Raw genomic sequence first — 21,852 nt, 5'->3', positions numbered from 1 at the left:
CAATAAGTTCACTCTTAGGTGGGGATCAATATTTAATCTATACATTTATTCTAAGGTGAGGATTAATATTTTTATTTAATATTTACATTTATCCTAAGGTGAGGATTCATATTTATATTTAGTATTCACAATAAGTTCATTCTAAAGTGGGGATTAATATTTGTATTTAATATTTACAACAAGTTCACTCTAAGGTGGGGATCAATATTTAATCTATACATTTATTCTAAGGTGAAGATTAATATTTTTACTTAATATTTACAATATATTTATTCTAAGGGGAGGATTCCTATTTATATTTAGTATTTACAATAAGTTCACTCTAAAGGGGGATTAACATTTAATCTATACATTTATTCTAAGGCGAAGATTAATATTTAATATTTATAATATTTATTCTAAGGTGAGGATTAATATTAACATTTAATATTTACAATGTATTTATTCCAAGGTGAGGATTAACATTTCTATTTACTATTTACAATCAGTTTGTTCTAAGGTGGGGATTAGTATTTCTACTTAATATTTACAATCCATTTATCCTAAGGTGGCGATTAAAGGGGGTAGGAGGGGGCGTGGGGGATGGGGCAACCCCCCCGACCCGGCACCCAGGAGAGGGACCCATCCCTCAGCCCCCAGCGTGGTTCGTTAACGAGGGAAGCTAATTAGGGGGCGCGTGGGCACTGGCCACAGCAGCCGTGGCTACGACAGACGATTTATTAGGATTTTGCTGCTCCTACAGCTTTCCCCGACCCCCCCCCAGTGCCGCGAGCCGGGGCGGGGGGATGTCAGCCCCGGGGGTCCGGTTAGCACCAGCAGAAAGGTGTGTCGTCCCCCCCCTCCCCCATCCCACAAAGCTCTACCCTCCCCCTACAACAAACCAGCAGCTAAACCCACCCCAAAATAGCATTTTTCCCCAGTTTCACCAGTTCAGACCACCCACGCTCCAGTCACGCCGATCCCCTCCCCCCCCCCCCTTGCCTCGCTGGCTGAAGGGTCTTTTGTGGCTGGGGGTTGGTGGGGGGTGGGGGATGCCACCCCAGGATGGTGACGTGGAGCATCCTCATCCAGCGAGACCCAAAAATATCGGGGGTCCAGAGTCCAAAAGGGATGCGGGGGGAGACTGGGGGGAGGGGCTGGGGGGAGGCTGTCCGTGCCGTGGTAAGATGGGGGAGGGGGGCGGCGGGAAGTGGTTGGTTTTTAGGGAATTTTTTCCCTGTTGGGGAGGAAAAAAATATTTACCGGGATGGAAAACCAAGGAGAGGGGGTGAGATTTCATCAGCCTGGCCACGAGCACGCGACGGGGGCGTGGGGGGCAGCAGCCCCGACGGCGAGGGGGAGCAGAGCTTTAGAGACGACACCGGGGTGGCAAAATCCCAGCGGAGCTCCGGCGTGGTGGCACAGGTCCCTCTCCGGAGCCCGGCGTCTCATCCCGGTACCGGAGGAACGGAATTTCGGTTCCTCAGGCGTATTCCAGCTGGGCAGGGCTGCGGGTGCCATCGCTCTTGTGCTCGGCTGCTGCCACGCTCGCCTTGCCCTCGCTGCCGCCGCTGCTCTCCGGGGGCTTGGCAGACATATAGTCCCGCACTTCGATTTCCATTTTTTTGGCTTTCAGGGCCGCCGTGTGCAGCTTTTCCAGGAAATCCGGCATACCTGGCAGGGGGAGAAGTGGGATACGGTGAGTAAAGGGCGAGCGGGACGGGATGCGGCGAGCAAAGGGCGAGCGGGACGGGATGCGGCAAGTAAAGGGCGAGCGGGACGGGATGCGGCGAGTAAAGGGCGAGCAAGACGGGATGCGGCGAGTAAAGAGCGAGCGGGACGGGATGCGGCGAGCAAAGGGCGAGCGGGACGGGATGCGGCGAGTAAAGGGCGAGTGGGACGGGATGTGGATAGTAAAGGGCGAGCGGGACGGGATGCGGCGAGTAAAGGGCGAGCGGGACGGGATGCGGCGAGTAAAGGGCGAGCGGGACGGGATGCGGCGAGCAAAGGGCGAGCAAGACGGGATGTGGCGAGTAAAGGGCGAGCAAGACGGGATGCGGCGAGTAAAGGGCGAGCGGGACGGGATGCGGCGAGCAAAGGGCGAGCGGGACGGGATGCGGCGAGCAAAGGGCGAGCGGGACGGGATGCGGCGAGCAAAGGGCGAGCGGGACGGGATGCGGCGAGCAAAGGGCGAGCGTGACGGATTGCGGCGAGCAAGGCGAGCGACTGCGGCGAGCAAAGGGCGAGCGGGACGGGATGCGGCGAGTAAAGGGCGAGCAAGACGGGATGCGGCGAGTAAAGGGCGAGCAAGACGGGATGCGGCGAGTAAAGGGCGAGCAAGACGGGATGCGGCGAGTAAAGGGCGAGCAAGACGGGATGCGGCGAGCAAAGGGCGAGCAAGACGGGATGCGGCGAGCAAAGGGCGAGTGGGATGAGCATCCCCCAGGCTCCGGAGATGCTCCGTACCCCCTTCCTCCAGCTCCATTCCCCCCTCCAATGATTTTTTGGGAAAAATCCAAGGATTTTTCTCTTCCTCGTTTTCCTTTTGCCTCCCGAGAACGCAGCTCTGCCGTCATTCCAGGGGGATCCCAGAGCCTCGCTGGCATTAAGGGCTTTTCTGCCGCTTCCCATCGCCCTCCTTATTATAACCTCACTGTTAGGGTGCTTTATTTTTTTTTTATACACATATATATATATAATTAAAACAATAATCAACCCCCTAATTCGCCTCAATCCCTTCAGCAAGAGGGATGCAAGGACCTCAGAGCCAGGCACCGATTCCCACCAGCCATAAATCACCTGGGAGTGAGCCCGTGACACTAATTAACACTTAAAATTATCCCCTCAGCCCCAGGCAGGGCCACACCAGCTCTGCAGGCCCACCTGGAGTCACCGTTTTCCCACCATCCAGCATTTTTAAATTTTTTTTTTTTTTTTTTTTAAAAAAAGCAAGCCTTAAGCACACGCAGGCAGCCCCTGTGCCGCGTGGCTTCTGTGGCAGGGGGGGGAGCGAGGGTGGCCACCAGCCCCCCCCTCCAGTTTTAGCCGCTTTTTTAGACGCATCGGGGCGGGCACAGCGGAAGAAAAGAGGTTTTGGTGGTTGGTAAAGCTGGGAGGTGCAAGAGAAAACGGTTGGTCTGATGCTCGAGTGTCTCAAACGAACGTATTTCCACCGCTTCTCGCGGCAGCCTCTACCACGAGCCGTGTGACAGTTAAAAAAAAAAAAAACCCCAAAACAAAACCAAAACCCCACAGCAAGGCGCCACTGCTGGGGTTTTTACGCCTCGCCCCGATGAATAAAATGAGTTACAAGGTGGTGGGAGCCCCTTTTTCTCCCAATCCCACAAGAAAGCAGCGCTCTCCATCCTTCCCCCGCCCAGGGGAGCACGGAGGTGGTGGGTATCGCAATGCCAAGTGCGCCCGGGGGGTCTTCCAGGTTCGTTTTGGGGGGGGGGTCTGCAGGGGGGACAGCATCAGCGTAGCCCAGATCCATTAAACTCCACTTTTTTCCACCCCCTTCCCCCTCGGCACAGGCACTGCAGCTCCGGACCAGAAGGAATTTTCTCCCCTGCTCGCTGTAAGAGGGAAGAACTCGAGGGCAGAAGCGCTTCGGATGGAAAACCCAGCTTGTTTTATTAAAAAAAAAAAAAAAAAAAGAAGGAAAAAAAAAAGGGAGGGGGCGGGATCCTGCGGGTTTTTTTTCCTTCTGCTTGGGGCAGATGAGAAAAGGAACATCCTCATGCACAGACCCCCCCCCCCTCCTCCTCCTGGCCAGGAATCCAGGCAGGATTCCCCCCCTCCCCATGAGAAAAGCATCCAAAAAACCACCCCCAAACCCCCCAGCTCGCAGGTTTTAAGCTTCTCCGTCTATTTTCTGCCCCACAGAGGCACTGGGCTCACTGCAGAGCAAGGTGGGGGCGGGGGTGGAATCTCTCCCCCGGGGGGCTCACAGAGCCAGGATGGGGGGGAGTTTTCTACCCCGGGGGGCTGACGGAGCCAGGATGGGGGGATCTCACGGAGCCAGGGAGGGTGGGGGGCAGGAATCTCTCCCCCGGGGGGCTCACAAAGCCGGGGTGGGGGGACAATCTCTCCCCCAGGGGGGCTCACGGAGCCAGGAGGGGAATCTCTGCCTGGGGGGCTCACTAAGCTGGTTGGGGGGGGGAAATCTTTCCCCCGAGGGGGGGCTCACAAAGCTGGTTGGGGGGGGGGAATCTTTCCCCCAGGGGGGGGTCACAGAGCCGAGGGGGAGGGGAGGGGGAATCTCTGCCCCGGGGGGGGGCTCACAGAGCCAGGGCGAGGGGGAATCTCTGCCCCGGGGGGGCTCACAGAGCCGGGGCGAGGGGGAATCTCTGCCCCAGGGGGGCTCACAGAGCCGGGAGCGGGGGGATCTCTGCCCCGGGGGGGCTCACAGAGCCGGGCAGAGATTCCCCCTCGCCCCCGGGGGGGCTCACGGAGCCGGGGCGAGGGGGAATCTCTGCCCTGGGGGGGCTCGCGGAGCCGGGAATCTCTGCCCCGGGGAGGCTCGCGGAGCCGGGAATCTCTGCCCCGGGGGGGGGCTCGCGGAGCCGGGAATCTCTGCCCCGGGGGGGGGGCTCGCGGAGCCGGGAATCTCTGCCCCGGGGGGTGAATTCCAGCCGCCAAAGCTCACTCACCACTCGAGACCATCCAGCTGACGCAGTAGCGGGGGAAGACGGTCTGCGGGTTGTCGCTGTAGGTCAGCAAGTAGTCGAAACCGTTCTGGGAAAGGAGAAGGGGAGTGAGCCTGAGCTGGCAGGGGAACCGCCGCATCCCCCCCTCAATTCCCTTCAGGGCCCGTCGCATCCCACGGGGATCGCGCTGCCGGCTCCGCAGGGCATGGATTGAAGCGAGGAAGCGACACGCACCCATAAAAACCCAGTGGAAGCACACCAGGAGCGTTTTTGGAGGAGGAGGTGTCGTTCCCCCAGCCCTCCACTGACCCAGCACTCTCTCCTCAGGCTCTGGATACCCCGTGACAACTTTTTCTAAGAGCATCAAGCGCCAGGGATGAGACTCAGGAAGCTCCAGGCTTTTTAGAAGGAGCCTGGTGCTCCGACGCGGCGTGTGTAGCTCTCCAGGAGCACCACGCTCCTGCAGGAAAACTCCCGGGACAGAGCTACAAATCCTTCCAGAGCCACACGTGGAAAGTTTGGTTTTGTTTTTGGTTTGCTTTTTTTTTTTTTTTCCCCCCCCAAAGGGAAGACTCATCCCTCTTTTCCAACTCTGGACTGGGATTGCGGCCAGAGAAGGAACAGTTCCCCCTGGGAGCAGGAACAGGAGCGCCCTGGTTCCCTGCCCATTCCCAAAATGTACCTCGTCAAAGGTTTTGTGGGGACGGATGACCATTTGGGATTCATAGGTCCTAACCCGCACGTACTCGGGATCTTCAGGGACACTGGGATGCTCCACTGCCCTGGAGGGGAGAAGAGAAGGGAGCAGCACACGGTGAGCTCCGGGCGGGGGCTACGCCGAGCGTCTGCCGACTTTTCGGCGGTGGAAAGGCGGTTTCCAGCCCAGAGCATCGAGACGGATCCCTGAGGTTTTGAGATGATTCAAGAAAAAACCTCACGGAATTTATACCCAGCTCCCAACTTTTGTTTTCGGGATGGGAGACGGCAGAAAGCCGGCGGGATGTCAGACCAGGAATACCCACCGGGAGACTAGGACCATCAGGTTGTTCTCCTTGTCTACACTGTACCGTCGAACGTAGACGTAGTCCCGCGAGTACATCGGGTACTGGGGAAGGGAAAAACCAGGCATCAGCCCCGCTGCCGGCCGTTTGCCTGGGCTAAAGAGAATCACTTTAGTGGGAAAAAGGAACCACTCACCGGGAAATGAGTGACCCAGTGAATCACTTCCGATCCAGTGGCCAGGTCTCTCTCGATGACGTCCAGTTTGATGACCAGCGAGTCCCACTTCTTCCTATATTCAGTGTCCAGCTGACAAGAAAGAGAGGCTGAGTCACCAAAAAGTCCGAGAGCGGCGTTAAAGGAAGGTAAACCAGCCCTTTCCCTCGCCCTGGGGGAACAAGCTGCATCACCGTCAGGCGTTTTACCCACCGGGAAATTATTAAACACTCTGAAAGTCACCAGAAGAGGAAGCGCAGGGGCTGGCAGGGAGCGAGCAAGGACCGGGACCCCGCCGCGCTCCCAGCCCACGAGATCCCTCACTCCCAGCGGGGCCGGGCAGCAAACCCCCCCATCAGGGCTGGGAATAACTCCGATCTCCACTGGGATCAGCTCCCCGTCGTGTAAACGGTCCAAAGGGAAGGGAACAGTCACCCTTCCCCTCCCCCACCCCTCCGGCAGGGGCTGTATGTCAGTTCTAACACACACCGCCTCACCTGTACGTTGAAGAACTGCCGGGGAGTCACATCCGTGTACGAGCCAAACACTGCGGGAAAGAGAAAGGTTTTAGTCCCAGGCACGAGCACGTTTTTAACTCGTCGCAGCAAGATTAAAAGCAAAAAGCATTTTCTAAGGCAGGTGGCAGGGCTGGGAGCACTCCGAAGGGGGCACGGGACGTGCAGAAAGGGATGCAAAGGATGACAATTCCCACTTTTTCCGGTTTCCTATAAATACAGCGATGCAGGAGGCACAACCCCCAGGGACTCAGCGCCCGAAAACCGAGCTACAGGCAGCGTGCGGGGCGCCCAGTTACCTCGGTACTGGTATAAGTGGGTGCCCTCAATCGGCCGCCGCCAAAGCTTAAAGTGCTTCTTGTCCATGATCATCTCCCAGGGCTGCTCCCCGGGGACGGCGACTGCCTCTCGCTCCGATTTGGGCTCCGACCGTTGATACTCGCCCGGGCTGCTGGCCTGGAACAGGCTGGATATGTTCTCCATGTGCTTCATCTCCTGTGCAGAGCTGGGGGAAGACAAAAAACCAAAACCTCGTTGGAATTGTCCTGCTACAGAGCCCCCCAGGACCGGCAAAAAGCTTTCCAGCACCATCCAGGCTTCACGTAGATGGATTCTGTCATGGGAAGGGCAACCTGGGCATGGAAAACCCACCCCTGCAACCTTTTCCTTTTGTCCTAAAGGTCTCGTGCTTAAATATATTATACAGCATTAAAAAATCATACTAAAAAAAAAAAAAAATCCCACCACGGTGTGTTCGGGGGGGGCTTCCCACCTGGGAAACCCAGCCTGGGGTGGAATGCCACAGGTGGGGAATCCCAAAGCCCTTACAGCACCGCGGAACGTCACCAGCAGCACCAGGATGGGCTGCAGGGCTCATTCCTTGAGGAAGAAGGGAAAAATCCCGCGGGATGGTAGCGGTGGCGTTGCGCTGGTTGCTGCTCAGGGAAAGTTCTTCCTACGGATGGGAAGTGTTTCTCCCCCCACCCCGGTGGGATCCGGTGGACAATCCACTCTCCATCCTTGGCAAATATCAGCTTTTCCACAACGAGGGGAAAAAAAAAAAAAACAACACAACCCCACAACAAAAAAACTCCGCAGCAGTCGCCGCCGGACGCTCGCAAATAAAGATTTGTTTTCCTGGCTGAATCAAACGGAAGCTGAGCGGGATGGAAATAGGGTAGATTTAAGGAAAAAGGAGGATTTGGGGATTGAGGGCACCGAGTCGTTCGCAGGATTGAGATTTGGGGTGCGAGAGGAAGCGGGGAGGGAAGGAGGGGGTGCCCCCCCCCCGGCTCTTTGAGGGTGTGAGAGCCCAAGGGACGAGAAGCAAATCGCTGCCCGCAGCCAGAACTCCCAGGGCAGCAAATGGGAACGGCGGCGTCTCCTGCGAGAGGGAAGGAGACAGGAGCGGGGGAGGGGGGCTCCCCGGACCACCAACCCCCCCAGTTTCGGCATCCTTCACCTTCAGAAACTAGAACTGGGTTCAGATGCCGGGTGTCAAAAATACAGGGGAAGAGAAGAGGCCAGGTAAACCTCTCCCCACCAGCTAAACCCCTTCGAGCCGCAGCTTCAGCCCCCCCAGAACAAACCACCAGAGAGGAACGGCCGGTTTGTCTGCACCTGGAGTCCTTCACCTCAAGGGAGGAGGATCACCCACTGCCTGCAGCGCTTTCGGCCCTCCTGGCAGCGCCTGAAGACACTAATTATATCAAAGTAATTAACGTCAGCCAGAATTAAAGCACCGATTTGTAACCTGCAAGGCAGGTCTTGCTGGTCTGGTTGAACTAATGTGCACAGTCCCTGGAAATCACCAAGTTCCCAGCCCCCCCCCGCGATGGGTCTGAAAGCTCCGCTGGACAAATGGGACCCACAAACCCACCTTTCCCCAGGTTTGGGGGGGGCGCAGCTCCAGCGTGACCCCCCCCCCCCCCCCGCCCCGAACACTCCCCTGCGCCCCCCAGCCCCTCCTTCCCACCTGTGGTTTGGTCACGACAGCCTTCGCTCCGTCCCTCCCTGAACCAGCTCCTCTCAGCCACGTGGCAAAACCCAAACGGGCTGGATTAGCCAACTGGGATGGGGCGGCAGAGGGCACGGAGCTGGGAAATCGGGACTGGGAGACCTTCCCAAGCTGGATCATCTCCATCCCTGCGGCCCGGCTGCTCCACGGAGGGCAGCAGGATGGGCTGGGATAAAACCAGGGCAGGGAGCAAATCCCCCGCACTCCTGCTTTGCCACCTCCATCCTCAGCAGAGAGGAGCTGGAAACAGCCACGGGATTTATCCGCAGCAACGCACCAGGCTGCTCCCGGGTTCGTCCCTCCACGAGAAACAAAACCCCGAGAAAGGGGCACAGTACGGCCACACCTGGAAATCAACCCTTCCTTCCCCCCCAGCGTTCGAACGGCGAGAGCTTCGGCGGTCTCGCTGCGAGAGCATCCTCCCACCTGCTCGTTTTCACTTCGAAATGAAGCTCCTGCCCGGAGGTGGCGGCTCCCAGCCTGGCAGCAAAGCTCTCACCCCAGCAGAGGCTCCACCACCCCCGTGGAGGACGAGGCGCCTTCGTCAGCCAGCAGCTGAAGGACGGGCGGACACCATCAGCCGTTTCCCTGGCCGGTGTCCAGCCCCGGCCACGTTGATGCCACCGCCGGGGACGGCGGGAGGTGACACCAGCCACGGCACAGAGCTCTCCTCGGCTATTTCTGACCCCCCCCCCGTGACGGTTACGAACCACCGCGCCAGATGGTGGGGATGGCACCGCCAGAGCGAGGATTTTGGTGTTACCAAGAAAAACACGCCAAGAGCCTCCCGCGGAGTTCGACGAGGAGAGCTGGGAGGGGAAGGGAAAGACGATACCAAAGCCGGGAGCTATTTTAAACCCTGGGAAGAGGCAGGCACAGCTCCCTGGCAGATGCGAAGCCACCAGCTGAGCTCACCGGGAAGAGTTTTACCACACAGTTTTATCCTGCTGATTTCTTTCCACCATCATTTCGGCGGAATCCCACCCGTCTTGTAAAAAAAAAAAAAACAAAACCAACAAACATAAATACATCGGCCGTCAAAGAGAGAAGAGCACAGCTCTGGCACGCCGAGACCTCCCACGGCCCCAACTCCTTGTAAGGATGAGGGAAGACTTCGCCGAGGACTTTATCGCTCCCGCAATTAGCCTGAAGCCTAACGAGCCGTGACAGAGTAAACAGAATAAGGAGAAAGTAAAGAGTATTGAGGAATAAGAAAAACAAACGTCCCGTTGCCTGGTGAAGCCAAGCGGGAGAGGATTGGGCTTGAGAAGCCCTGAAATTAAGGTGAGGATGCTCAAAACACCAAGGAGTAACCTTGAAGGAGACCTACTCCGCTTTTAATCCCAGGCCTAAGCCAAGCCCTGCTGAGCCCACTGGAAAACATCAGGCAGGATTTATCCGCAGCGCTGGGACCCCAAAGGCCATGTGATGGAGATCAGCAGCTCCGCCTTAGGGAATAAACCCAGGATTTGGTCCTTTTTTCCAGCGTTGGCTGCACGCAAAGGCTGGGGATCTCTAGAATGTTTGAAGGTGTCATAAATCGGGGTGCGAAGGTTGTTTCTCATTAGTTCTAAGATTTAATTAAGCCTTAGGTAAGCTACTTAAAGAAATACCAGGTATTTAACACCCACAGGGCAGCCCCGACAAGGCACCTGGACATGGAATTTAAGAGAAGGGGAACCCCGATGACGCCCCAAACACACCCCGAGCTTCTCATTAAGTTCTAATTACCCCCTCCTGACTCACCCCCCACTTTGCCACATGTTACACGGGATAATTACACCTCAACAAAGCCACACGCCACCTCAAAAAGGTCGGTGGGTCCTTCCGTCACCATCAGGTCGGGGGGCACCGTCCCCCCACCCCCCCAGGCAGAAGCAGCTGGTTAAGGGGTGCAAAGCCACAATGCAGGGCAAATGAGGGGGGGGCACACACACCTTGCCATAGGAGCGACCCCCACCACAGCCCCAGGTAGCGCCTCCAGGGGTTGGGGGGGGGGGGGGGGGGGGGGGAGTGTCACCCTGAAACCACTGCAGGGAGGGTCTGGGGCAGGCACCCTGGTGGGGCAGGATTTGGGGGGTGGAGGGTGCACCCCCAGCTCCTAGGGAGGGCAGGGAGCTGAGCAGGGGGCACCAAGCAGAGAATTTGGGGGGGGGGGGTAGGGGGGCACCCCAAGGCCTCGATGAATTTGTGCGGGGTACCCCACGCAGGGACTGGATTTGGGGAAGGAAGAGTGCACTGCCCCCTCCCAGCACCCCAAAAAAAGGGCTGGGGGACACACTCCCAGGTCAGTGACCAGAGGAGCATTGGGGGAGGCACCCTGCGGCGGGGGGGGGGCTTGAGGGGTGCACCCCCACCTCAGCGTACGGGGCAGAGACTGCAGAGTGGCAACCCCAGGCCTGGAAAGGTTTGTGAGGGCAACCCCCAACCCATAAAAACGGGGGGGCATCTCCAAAGAGCGTGGCACGGGCACCCCAAGCCCAGGTGCACCTGGGGGGGGGCACCCCAGGCCTCAAGGGATTAGGGGGAGTGGGGGGGTGGAGGCACAAGTGCCAGGGACCCTGGGCCACCGAGAATTTGGGGGGGTGGGGGGGAGGCAAGAGGCCAAGCACCAGGGACCCTGGGCCTCCAAGAATTCGGGGTGGGGGGCGGGGGAAGAGGCCAAGTGCCGGGGACCCCGGCCCACCAAGAATTTGGGGGGCGGTGAAAAGGGGTCAAGCGCCGGGGACCCCGGGCCACCGACGATTCGGGGGGGGAGGTTCCCGGTGTGGGGGCCCGTGGCGGACACCCACCGCTGCAGCTCCTCCTCCTCGATGCGCTGCCCGTCCCAGACGAAGACGCCGGCCAGGGTCGCCATGAGGCGGCCGGTAGCGGCGAAAGCGGGGCGGGCCCGGAGCAGCCGCCACCACCACCAAGCTCCCCCGCCGCCTCCTCCGCCGCGCCTCGACCTCTCGGCCGGCCCGTCCCCGCCGCTACCACGGTGCCAGGCCCGGCGGGCCCGCCGCGCCCGCTGCCCCGTCACGCAGCTGCACTGCCGCGCCAGCAGGCCCAGCAGGCCCCGCCGCCCCGCGCCGCCCCCCGCCTGGCCGCCGGCAGCGGGGGGACCCTCGGCGGGCCCGGGCGGGCGGGGACCCAGGCGGGCGGCGCGGGCGCAGCGGGCGACGAGGCCGACGAGCGGCCGCCGCGGCTGCAACATGCCGCCGCTGCCTCCGCGGGCCGCCCCGCGTCGCCCTCCCGGGGACGTCATCGCGCCGCGCCGCCTGGCCATTGGCTGGCGGCTCCGGCCTCTGGGAGGTCATTGGGTGGCGGCGGGGGAGTGCCCGCCCCCTCCTTCCCCCGCGCACGCCGGGGAGGGTGGGCAAGGGCGTGCGGGGCGCCGGGGGCGAGGGGCGGGGCCGCGGCGGCAGTGGGCGGGGCCGGCGCCGGGAGGCGGGGCCGGGGGCGTGGAGGGTGCGGGCGTGGGACGGGCAGGGGGCTCACAGGGGTCTATGGGGGGCGGGGCGCGCGGGCGGGGGGCCTGGGGGGGCTGTGGGTGCAGGCAGGGGGGGCTGTGGGGGGCGGGGGGGTCACGGGGGCTTTGGGTGCAGGCGGGGGGGAACGAGGGGTGTAGGCAGGGCAGGGTCCTGGCGGTGGGGGGGGGTGCAGGCAGGGGGGGTCCTGGAGGCCGTGGGTGCCCTGGGGGCGGTGGGTGCATGCAGGGGGGGAGTCCTGGGGGCGGGGGGTGCAGGCAGGGGGGGCTTGGGGACAGTGGGTGCCCTGGGGGCAGTGAGTGCAGGCATGGGGGTGCCCTGGGGGGGGTGGGTGCAGGCAGGGGGGTTATAGAGGGCGGGGGGTGCAGGCAGGGGGAGACCTGGAGGCAGTGGGTGCTCTGGGGGCAGTGAGTGCAGGCAAGGGGGGTCCTGGGGGCAGGGGGTGCAGGCGGGGGGGGGGGGGGGGTCCTGGGGGCAGTGGGTGCCCTGGGGGCAGTGAGTACAGGCATGGGGGTGTCCTGGGGGTGGCGGGTGCAGGCAGGGATGTTTATCGGGGTGCACTGGGTGCAGGCGGGGGGGGTTATGGAAGGCAGGGGGTGCAGGCAGGGGAGGCCGTGGGTGAAGGCGGGGGGGTTATAGAGGGTGGTGGGTGCAGGCAGGGGGGTTATTGGGGTGCAGGGGACATGGCAAGGGGGAGCCCCCCCCCTTTTCAGAACAAAGCACCAGCTCCTACACACGGCTCTTTGCACCCCCTTTATTTCCACTGGAGAAGGGCAGGGGGAGCCCCAAACCCATGCCCCCCCCTCCCCCCCCCAGTTCCCTCGAGCCAGGCGGGCCAGCGGCAGGAGGGAGATGACGTCATTTGTCTGCAAATGACGCCAATTTGTCTCTTTTTCGGGTGGGTTTTTGTACAGAAATACAGTGTTTATGCACAGAATATTTACACTCGAGCCCCCTCCTCTCGCATATAAGTCACCGGCGGGGAAATCCAAGCTCCCTCCCAGCCGGATCACGGTGCCGGCCACACACGCGGGATGGAAGAGGAAGAGGAGCCACCCCAAAACCACAGAACTCCCCAAAATACCCTCCCCCCCCCCCAACTGCCAAACCCCGGGAGGGTGTCGCAGGGCTGGTTTTGCCCCCCAACCACGTCCTGGGGGGGGGGGGCACGGGCAGTGCCCACCCTGCAGCCGACTTTTCCAGTTTGGTGCCAGATCCCGAGCAGATCCCGAGCCCCGGAGAGCGGCCGAAGCACTTGCATAGCGGGTGCGGGGGGGTGGGGAAAAAGGGATGAGCTGGGCAAGACAGCATGGAAATCGGGATAAAATGGTTGGGAACCTACGACGAGCAGTATCCGTGTCCTAAAATTCCTTCCCTAAAGGACTGCACCTGCCGCAGAGCCAGCCGTCCTGGTGCTGCGGCCCCACCTGTTTGGGTTTTTTTTTTTTTCTGATTCGGTTTATTTTAAAAAGCTCAAAAAGCCGCGCTCTGTCCCTGCCAGTTCCCTCCTCCTGGCTCGGCTGCAGGTCCGGCTCTCCGGCACCGTCCAGGGAAGTGCTGTGCTCCTCCAGGTCCTCTTGGGGCTTGTGGAGGGAAAGGGGGGAATAAACTAAAAACGGGACAGAAAAACACCGAGATTAAAAGTGGGGGCAAGAAGCAGGGGAGTCAGTTCGGCGCGGAGCTCGGGGACTTGCATAAAAGCTACAGCAGACGCCGGTTTTCCAGCACTGGCTCAACCTGCTTCCCGGGAGCTGTCGCTGTCCCAAGGTCTGGTTCCATCTTGGTTAAAAATCCTGAGGATTCGCTCACCGAGATGCCAACAGGAGCTGGACGCCGCAGCAGGGGGGACAGAGCTCCCCCCCAAACCGCTGCCGGCGTCAGAAGGGCTCCCCCGAAACCTCGCCCGGGGTTTGACGGCGGTGACGGTCCCCAAACCCCCGTCCCGAGCCAGGAATAAAGTGCAAAATGCTCGTGTGGTCTGCGCCAGATGGAAAAACGGAACCGAGAGAGCAGCTGGGGGGGGTTGCTCTACCTTCCTGCCGCCACTCCTCCCCCACCAGTGCGCTGCGGCAGGCGTTTCCCCTATATATATACATCAATATATACAAACGCGCGTGCATCACACCTTTCGCCAGATGTAGGGCACGCCTCGGCGGAGGAGGGACTGAGTTCACCGCACGCCGGGCTGGGAATCCGACGTGATTTCTCTCTCCTTCCCGGCACAGAGGGGCTGAGATCTCCAACAGGGGAGAGCGGATCCCACCGCCCCTCGTGCCGGGGAGAAGCCGCGTGGGAGCCGCCGCCATCGTTAATTCGGCCAAACAAGCCGGTGCAGGGTTAAAAATCACGCTGTGTAGTTAATAAAATAAGAGCTAGGAAGAAAACGCTGATCATCTGACCCGAAAAGTTCTTTCCTCTGAGCAGGAGAGATCAGGAAGAGTGAAGGAGGTGCCGAGAAAGCCAAGTTGGGGAGCGGGAGAAAACGATGACCGCGTCCCGGTGCCGGCATCAGGGGGTGTACGCCGGTGGCGGCTGGAATTGGTTGATCACTTCGTACTCGGCCGGATAAGGTTCGTTCTCCTCCATCTCGGACAGGAGCTCCAGGGCTTGCTCCTCTTCCTCGGTGGGGTAGTGACGCAGCAGGTTGGCGGCGGTGGCAAGGATGGAGGCTCCGCCGGCGCCCGCCACCAGGTAGAAGCTGACGGCGAAGGTGACGTAGACTTGGGAACCGTGGTACTTCTTGTGCTGCTGCTGTTGGGCCAGGATCAGCTCCGAGGCCCAGTAGCAGAATCCAATGACGGTGGCGCACTGCAGGACTGAGAGAGAAACCGGGAGAGATGCTCAGCAGCCAGCACACGCGCACACACACAAAAAAAAAAAAAAAAAAAAAAGGAAAAAATCAATCAGCAAGTTCGTTTCACGGCTGAGCTGGCAAAGGGACACCGAGCCCAGCTTGCCAGTGGTTTAACAAGCAAAGCGTGAGAGCCTGTGGGGAAAGGGGGCAACGGACACCCCAAATCCAGCCCAGGAGAGGGAAAAAGGCGGTGGAGGATCACAGGCCGAGTACAAACCCAGCCAAGCGGGGCCACTGGCCACGCAAACCAGAGCTGAAAGGTTTGGAAAGGCGTTTTTTTTTTGCAACCTAGAAGGAACAGCAAGGATAAATCGGCGTTTTGGGCAGGCTGACAGCTCAGCCTCCCCCTGAGCTGCTCAGGTCTGACATGGGTCATGCTGTCAGGGATAAGGGATATTAAAGCTCCTTGGACCTGACAAGCCAGGAAAGATGACCTTCTTCCCCGGAAAGGCACTACGGGATCACTTTGAAATATAAAACCCATCGTTATACACTTAATATTCATCCTAGACCTCTTCTCCACCCAGGATTTAATGATTTTTTTCAGCTACGTGAGGCTTCTGTTGCCCTTCAGACCCGAAATGCCACAGAGGAGCAGTTCTGCAAGCGGAACAGGCACCACAGCTCCGAACTAAAGGCTGAAATAAATCTTTCGGGGACTTTTTTTTTGTCCCCTCAAGGGTTGGAGATGGAAGAAAGAAACCCAGGGCTTTCCTCCCATGCTGGTGGGGATTTACCTGTGAGGATGTGAGCAAAAGCGTAGCGGCGAGTGATCTTTAACGCCGGGTGCTTGGGTCCAAAGACATCCAGGAGGAAAGCCGAGAGGCTGCAGATGATTCCCAGGAAGCAGAAGGCAGCGATGACCCGGAGCAGCAGAACCGTCTGCGGGTTCATGCAGTAGTCTGCGAGGAGAGGAAAAGAGGCAGGTGCTGAGCACCAGAAAACTCCTCTTTTTCCACCCGAATCACAGTACCCGCTGCTCCAATCCTGCCCAGCGTTCTCCTTTGAGATTTACAAACCCAGCTCTCGACAGAAACCGCAGCACAGCAGGGCGCTTTTAATTAGGCCCTAGAAAACGAACTTCCTCTCTACGGCAGCAGTTGGCCTAGTCACGTCTTTCACATTGTAATCTATTATCGCCACGGAAATTATAAAGCTAAAGAAACACCCCCGACAACCGAAGCAGCCGAGATAACAAAGCAGGGTGCACGGCTTCCTTAGTTAAAGCGGAGCCGGGGGCGTTACTAGGAAGTCTTTTAATTAACGAACAAGAGGATGGAACCCTGAATTTAAGCGTGTGCAGGCTCTGCCCCTGCATCACCGGGCCCACCGCTGGTACTGGGGGTATCCGGAGGTTCAAAGACACCCCCCATGGCTTCCACAACTCCCTCTAGGGAGGCATGGGGTTAGAGAGGAGGGGAAGGGGCCGCAATGGCCTCCCGTGCCACGAGAAATGTAATAAATAAAGCCGGGTGTTTTAATGCCACATAAAAAAGGGCTAATGAACGTGCCAGCACGCTGCGTGGCTGGAAATGAGTCTTTGGCATGTATCTCCAGCTCCAGCCATGCCAGGGGGTGACTAACACCGCAAAAAAGCTGGGGGGGGCGGCGGGCTTTCCTCGTGCCACCGTGCTCATCACGGTGACAACAACCAGAAGCGCCGGCTCCCTGCACCAGGCGGTCACGCGCTGCGTTCTGCCACCAGGACAGTGCATTTGAAAGCTCTGTCGGCATCAACTTCTTGTTTTAGGTCACGAAAAAAACCCCACAACACAACGCAGCGACACACAAATCCCGTGGCAAGGCCTCGGTCACCTGCTAGCTCAAAAAAAACAGTGGGGAGCTGTGGGTTTGTGCCAGTTTCCTTTCAAGGGGGTTTAATGGCACTAGAAGGGCACAGGCAGGGGGTGAGGCCCGTCTGGCTGCTGGTAACGCTGAACACACATTTGGTGCTGAGGCTGGGGGTGAGCTGGCACGGCGGGGCAGCGGGCCCTGCTGGGGGGAAAGCTCCCCCGCTTCGTGCTGTGGGAAGGTGGAAGGCTCTGCTGGTGGCCCCGCTGGTGGCCCTGGGGCCCCCGCTGGCTCTGCGGATGGCCCCAATGGCCCCAGCAGTGGCCCCAATGGCCCTGCTAGCCCTGTCGGTGGCCCTGCTGGTGGCCCCACTGCCTCTGCTGGTGGCCCTACCGCCTCTGCCGGGGACCTTACTGGCCCTGTCGGTGGCCCCGACAGCTCTGCTAGTGGTCCCGATGGCAGCCCTAGTGGCCCCGCCGGCAGCCCCGCTGAGAGGGGCGGGGGGCGGCCGCGGCCCAGCCCTGCGGCCTGCAGCGCCCGGGCAGGCCCGAAGCCCCCCGAGGCCCCCCCGGCAGCGGGTGGGACCGGAGCGGGGGGTGCCGCCCGGCCCGGCCTCACCTCGGAGCAGCTCGGGGTCGACGTAGCCCAGGACATCGGCGACGCCCAGCTCCTGGCGGGCGCAGGTGCCGCCGTGCATGCGCAGCCAGGCGGGCTCGGCCAGCGCCGTGCAGAGCGCCGTGATGGAGAGCGCCCCGGGCAGCGCCGAGGCCAGGCTGCGCTCCGGCTGCTTCGGCAGCCCGCCGCCCGCCGCCCCGCGCCGCCGCCGCCCGCCGGGCAGCCCCGGCCCCCCCGGGGTGTACATGGCGGCCCCCCGCCGCGCTGCGGGCCCAGCGACCGCGGCTCCGCCTGGGCGCCCCTCCACCACCGCCCCGCTTCCGGTGGGCGGCGCTTCCGCTTCCGGCGCGCTGACGTCACGGGCCCGCGGCGCCATGAAGGAGGCGCTGGAGCTGCTGTGGCGGGGAGCGGCGCATCCCGACTCGCGCTGCTGGTTCCTGGCCTGGAGCCCCGGCGGGGGGCTGCTGGCCTCCTGCGGCGGGGACCGCGTCATCCGCCTCTGGGGCAGGGAAGGTGGGCGGCCGGGGAACAAAGGAGGGGCGGCAGTGTGAGGGGGCGGGGCTACAGGCAGGGGGAGGGGCTGGAGGAACGTGGTGGGGAGGGGCTACAGGGGCCAGAAAGGAGGGGCTGGGGGCGGGGCTAGAGGGGCAAGAATGGAGGGGCGGGGGGAATAAAGCAGGGGCAGAAAAACCGGGGGGGTGGGGGCAGTGTGAGGGGGCGGGGTTACAGACAGGGGGAGGGGCTGGAGGAACGTGATGGGGAGGGAGGAGGGGCTACAGGGCCCAGAAAGGAGGGGCTAGGGGCGGGGCTAGTGGGAGGGGGTGGGGAGGGGGTGGGGAGGGGGCCGGGGCTAGTGGGGCAACAAGGGGGCCGGGGGCGGGGCTATTGGAGCAAAAATGGAGGGGTGGGGGGAATAAAGGAGGGGCAGAAAAAACAGTGGGGTGGGGCAGTGTGAGGGGGCGGGGCTACAGGCGGGGGGGTGGGGCTAGAGGAAAGTGATGGGGAGGGGGGAGGGGCTACAGGGGCCAGAAAGGAGGGGCTGGGGGCGAGGCTAGAGGGGCAGTAAGGGGGCCGGGGGAGGGGCTAGAGGGGCAGTCAGGGAGGGGCTGGGGGGGGGGGAATAAAGGAGGGGCAGGGGCAGAAGAACCGGGGAGGGTGGGGGTAGTGTGAGGGGGCGGGGCTACAGGCACGGGTGGGGAGGAGGCGGGGCTAGACAAAAGGGGAGACTAGAAGGGCAATGAGGGGGGAGGGGCTGGAGGCGGGGCTAGAGGAAGGGGGTGGTGATGTGGGCGGGGCCAGACAGAAAGTGGGACTAGAGGGGCAATGAGGGGGAGGGGCTGGGGGCGGGGCTAGAGGAAGGGGGTGGTGATGGGGGCGGGGGTAGAGGGGCAATAAGGGATCCTGGGAGGGGGAGGGGCAAGAAGGGAAGGGCTGGGGGGGGGAATAAAGGAGGGACTAGGCAAAAGAAACGGCGGGTGGGGGCAGTGTGAGGAGGGGACTACAGGCAGGGGGAGGGGCTAGAGGAAGGGGGTGGTGATGTGGGCGGGGCTAGAGGGGCAATAAGGGGGCGTGTGGGAGGGAGAAGGGCTACGGGGGCAAGAAAGCAGGGGCTGCAGAGGAGGGGGAGGGGCTACAGGGGCAAGAAGGAAGGGGGTGGGGCCAGAGGAGAGGGTCAGTGAGGGGTGGGTGGGTCTCTGGGCGGGGCCTGTCCCAGCTGGGCACCATCCTGCCCTCCCCCAGGGTCGGGCTGGGCCTGCCGGGCGGTGCTGAGCGATGGGCACCAGCGCACGGTGCGCAGGGTGGCCTGGTCCCCCTGCGGCTCCTACCTGGCCTCCGCCAGCTTCGATGCCACCACCTGCATCTGGAAGAAGCAAGAGGACGGCTTTGAGGTGAGACCCTCCCCCACCCCCAGCAGCGCCCCCCCCCCCCCCCCTTCCCCCCCTGCCCACTCCTCTCCCTCCCCAGTGTGTCACCACGCTGGAGGGGCACGAGAACGAGGTGAAGTCGGTGGCCTGGGCTCCCTCCGGCACCCTGCTCGCCACCTGCAGCCGTGACAAGAGCGTCTGGGTCTGGGAAGGTGAGGAGAGAGCGGGGGGCTGGGAGGGGGGTTGGGGGACACACACGCAACAGGGGGCCCCGAGCTCCCCACTCCTCACCCCGAGCGTTCTCCCTGCAGTGGATGAGGAGGAGGAGTACGAGTGCGTCAGCGTCCTCAACTCCCACACGCAGGACGTCAAGCACGTGGTGTGGCACCCCAACCAGGAGGTACGAGCCGCTTTCACGGAAAGACCCCCAAAATCCCCCCTCCCCCCCCACCCCGTGCTGGGATCAGGGCTGAAGCGTGAGCAGCGCCCTGGGGCCCCCTTCCAGCTCCATCCCTCTGCCCTCCCTCAGCTCCTGGCCTCGGCCAGCTACGACGACACGGTGAAACTGTACCACGAGGAGGAGGACGACTGGGTGTGCTGCGCCACGCTGGAGGGCCACGAGTCGACGGTGTGGAGCGTGGCCTTCGACCGCAGCGGCGAGCGCTTGGCTTCCTGCAGCGACGATAAGACGGTGCGCATCTGGCGCCAGTACAAGCCGGGCAACGAGGAAGGTGAGGCTGCTGGCCCTGCGCGGGGGGCTCGGGGCTGCCCGGGACCTGCTGAGAAGGGGGGCTGTCAAAAGAGAGGGGGGGGCTGTCAAAAGAGAGGGGGGGGCTGTCAAAAGAGAGGGGGGGGCTGTCAAAAGAGAGGGGGGGGCTGTCAAAAGAGAGGGGGGGGGCTGTCAAAAGAGAGGGGGGGGCTGTCAAAAGAGAGGGGGGGGCTGTCAAAAGAGAGGGGGGGGCTGTCAAAAGAGAGGGGGGGCTGTCAAAAGAGAGGGGGGGCTGTCAAAAGAGAGGGGGGGCTGTCAAAAGAGAGGGGGGGGCTGTCAAAAGAGGGGGGGGCTGTCAAGAGAGGGGGGGCTGTCAAGAGAGAGGGGGGGCTGTCAAGAGAGAGGGGGGGCTGTCAAGAGAGAGGGGGGGCTGTCAAGAGAGAGGGGGGGCTGTCAAGAGAGAGAGGGGGGCTGTCAAGAGAGAGAGGGGGGCTGTCAAAAGAGAGGGGGGGCTGTCAAAAGAGAGGGGGGCTGTCAAAAGAGAGGGGGGGGCTGTCAAAAGAGAGGGGGGGGCTGTCAAAAGAGAGGGGGGGCTGTCAAAGAGAGGGGGGGGCTGTCAAGAAGGGGGGGGGCTGTCAAGAGAGGGGGGCTGTCAAGGAGAGAGGGGGCTGTCAAGAGAGAGAGGGGGGCTCGGCCAAGAGAGAGGGGGGGCTGTCAGAGAGGGGGGGCTGTCAAGAGAGAGGGGGGGGCTGTCAGAGAGAGAGGGGGGCTGCACGAGAGAGGGGGGGCTGTCAAGAGAGGAGAGGGGGCTGTCAAAGAGAGGGGGGGCTGTCAAAAGAGAGGGGGGGCTGTCAAAAGAGAGGGGGGGCTGTCAAAAGAGGGGGGGGCTGTCAAAAGAGAGGGGGGGCTGTCAAAGAGGGGGGGGCTGTCAAGAGAGGGGGGGGCTGTCAAAAGAGAGGGGGGGGCTTGTCAAAGAGAGGGGGGGCTGTCAAGAGGAGAGGGGGGCTGTCAAAGAGAGGGGGGGGCTGTCAAAGAGAGGGGGGGGCTGTCAAAAGAGAGGGGGGGGCTGTCAAAAGAGAGGGGGGGGGGGGCTGTCAAGAGGGGGGGGGCTGTCAAAAGGAGGGGGGGGGCTGTCAAAGAGAGGGGGGCTGTCAAAAGAGAGGGGGGGGCTGTCAAAAGAGGGGGGGGCTGTCAAAAGAGAGGGGGGGGCTGTCAAAGAGAGGGGGGGGCTGTCAAGAGGGGGTGGCTGTCAAGAGGGGGGGGCAAAAGAGGGGGGGCCAAAAGAGGGGGGGGCATGCGGTGGGGGAGGCAAAGAGAAGGGGGTGGGGGGGCACGGGGGGGGGGCAAAAGAAGGGGTGGGCAGGCATGGGGGGGGGGAAGGGGGGGGGGGGCACGGGGTGGGGGGGGGAAGAGGGGGCGGGCAGGGCAGTGTCAGCTCTCGCTGGCAGGGGTGGCCTGCAGCGGCACCGACCCCACCTGGAAATGCGTCTGCCACCTCTCCGGGTACCACCCCAGGACCATCTACGACGTGGCGTGGTGAGTGCCGGTGGCGTGGTGAGTGCCGGTGGCGAGCGCCACGAGGCCACGGTGGCACCAGAGCCGCCCCGGCTCCCTTTTCCTCCCGCTGGCGACGCGGGTGACTGTGCCTGGCGCTGCCCCCCCCCCTTTCTCCAGGTGCCACCTCACCGGGGCGCTGGCGACGGCCTGCGGCGACGACGCCATCCGGGTGTTCGAGGAGAGCGCGTGCTCCCAGGCGCGGCAGCCCACCTTCAGCCTGGCCGCTCACGTGCCCCGCGCCCACTCACAGGACGTCAACTGCGTGGCCTGGAACCCCAAGGAGCCGGGCCTGCTGGCCTCCTGCAGCGACGACGGCGAGATCGCCTTCTGGAAGTACCAGCGGCCTGAAACTTGTTGAGAGCTTCCGGAACTTTCTATATTCCCCGTGGTTAGCACACGGAGAGCTGGGCAGGGAAAAAGGGGAATGATCCCGGCGCCTTCGCCACAACCCGTGGCAGGACTTCCTCCTCCTCCCGCCCCACGCTCAATAAATCCCCGTGCTCCTGGCCAAAGGCTCCGGCTTTTCCTTTCGGTGCCATCCCGACGGACGGGGTATGCGCTCCCCCGGGGGCCGGATGAGGACGGGACCACCGGGGCGCTGGTTTATCCCCCTCTT

At 61.8% G+C, this 21,852-nt stretch overlaps 4 protein-coding genes across 5 annotated transcripts in view; 2 read left to right on the top strand and 2 right to left on the bottom strand.

The window, feature by feature from the left end:
- Positions 1-558, top strand: part of C20H2orf42 (chromosome 20 C2orf42 homolog) — a 69,928-nt gene extending 69,370 nt beyond the window's left edge. The window contains exon 9 of the mRNA XM_037371855.1: positions 548-558. Within this exon, the coding sequence (XP_037227752.1) occupies positions 548-558 (11 nt within the window). The remainder of the gene's footprint in view (positions 1-547) is intronic.
- A 107-nt stretch (positions 559-665) lies between these two features.
- On the bottom strand, positions 666-11,602 carry STARD7 (StAR related lipid transfer domain containing 7). Of its 2 annotated transcripts, none has more exons than XM_037371751.1 (8): positions 11,168-11,602; positions 6,658-6,863; positions 6,341-6,390; positions 5,826-5,936; positions 5,651-5,733; positions 5,311-5,410; positions 4,632-4,716; positions 666-1,653 (listed from the first exon to the last, which is right to left on the bottom strand). In XM_037371751.1, exons 1-8 carry the CDS (start codon positions 11,569-11,571, stop codon positions 1,463-1,465), a joined length of 1,230 nt encoding a protein of 409 aa, XP_037227648.1. In that variant the 5' UTR covers positions 11,572-11,602; the 3' UTR covers positions 666-1,462. The 2 variants fall into 2 exon arrangements, with proteins under 2 accessions (XP_037227648.1, XP_037227649.1); XM_037371752.1 differs by lacking the exon at positions 11,168-11,602 and adding an exon at positions 8,802-8,928.
- A 1,679-nt stretch (positions 11,603-13,281) lies between these two features.
- On the bottom strand, positions 13,282-17,386 carry TMEM127 (transmembrane protein 127). The gene is made up of 3 exons (XM_037371451.1): positions 17,109-17,386; positions 15,437-15,601; positions 13,282-14,661 (listed from the first exon to the last, which is right to left on the bottom strand). Exons 1-3 carry the CDS (start codon positions 17,350-17,352, stop codon positions 14,354-14,356), a joined length of 717 nt encoding a protein of 238 aa, XP_037227348.1. The 5' UTR covers positions 17,353-17,386; the 3' UTR covers positions 13,282-14,353.
- A 60-nt stretch (positions 17,387-17,446) lies between these two features.
- On the top strand, positions 17,447-21,742 carry CIAO1 (cytosolic iron-sulfur assembly component 1). The gene is made up of 7 exons (XM_037371450.1): positions 17,447-17,618; positions 18,846-18,994; positions 19,071-19,182; positions 19,282-19,370; positions 19,500-19,701; positions 21,128-21,215; positions 21,354-21,742. The coding sequence occupies exons 1-7, from the start codon at positions 17,480-17,482 to the stop codon at positions 21,592-21,594; spliced, it is 1,020 nt and encodes a 339-aa protein (XP_037227347.1). The 5' UTR covers positions 17,447-17,479; the 3' UTR covers positions 21,595-21,742.
- The last annotated feature ends 110 nt before the right edge of the window (positions 21,743-21,852 follow it).

Source organism: Falco rusticolus, chromosome 20, assembly GCF_015220075.1.
Source record: "Falco rusticolus isolate bFalRus1 chromosome 20, bFalRus1.pri, whole genome shotgun sequence".
Classification (NCBI taxonomy): domain Eukaryota; kingdom Metazoa; phylum Chordata; class Aves; order Falconiformes; family Falconidae; genus Falco; species Falco rusticolus.
The sequence above is the reverse complement of the archived record's forward strand: the minus strand, read 5'-3'. Positions and strand labels throughout refer to the sequence as shown.

What these genes read in the sequence shown, in the direction of transcription:
- STARD7 (XM_037371751.1), bottom strand. Translation starts at nt 11,571, where the DNA reads ATGTTGCAGCCGCGGCGGCCGCTCGTCGGCCTCGTCGCCCGCTGCGCC. An exon ending in CTGATGGTCCTAGTCTCCCG is followed by an intron (nt 5,411 to 5,650) that starts GTGGGTATTCCT and finishes TCTCCCCTCCAG; the next exon opens with GGCAGTGGAGCATCCCAGTG. An exon ending in CAGCTGGATGGTCTCGAGTG is followed by an intron (nt 1,654 to 4,631) that starts GTGAGTGAGCTT and finishes TCCCCCTGCCAG; the next exon opens with GTATGCCGGATTTCCTGGAA.
- TMEM127 (XM_037371451.1), bottom strand. Translation starts at nt 17,352, where the DNA reads ATGTACACCCCGGGGGGGCCGGGGCTGCCCGGCGGGCGGCGGCGGCGC. An exon ending in CGACCCCGAGCTGCTCCGAG is followed by an intron (nt 15,602 to 17,108) that starts GTGAGGCCGGGC and finishes CTCTCCTCGCAG; the next exon opens with ACTACTGCATGAACCCGCAG. An exon ending in TTTTGCTCACATCCTCACAG is followed by an intron (nt 14,662 to 15,436) that starts GTAAATCCCCAC and finishes TTTCTCTCTCAG; the next exon opens with TCCTGCAGTGCGCCACCGTC.
- CIAO1 (XM_037371450.1), top strand. Translation starts at nt 17,480, where the DNA reads ATGAAGGAGGCGCTGGAGCTGCTGTGGCGGGGAGCGGCGCATCCCGAC. An exon ending in CCGCCTCTGGGGCAGGGAAG is followed by an intron (nt 17,619 to 18,845) that starts GTGGGCGGCCGG and finishes GCCCTCCCCCAG; the next exon opens with GGTCGGGCTGGGCCTGCCGG. An exon ending in TGTGGCACCCCAACCAGGAG is followed by an intron (nt 19,371 to 19,499) that starts GTACGAGCCGCT and finishes GCCCTCCCTCAG; the next exon opens with CTCCTGGCCTCGGCCAGCTA.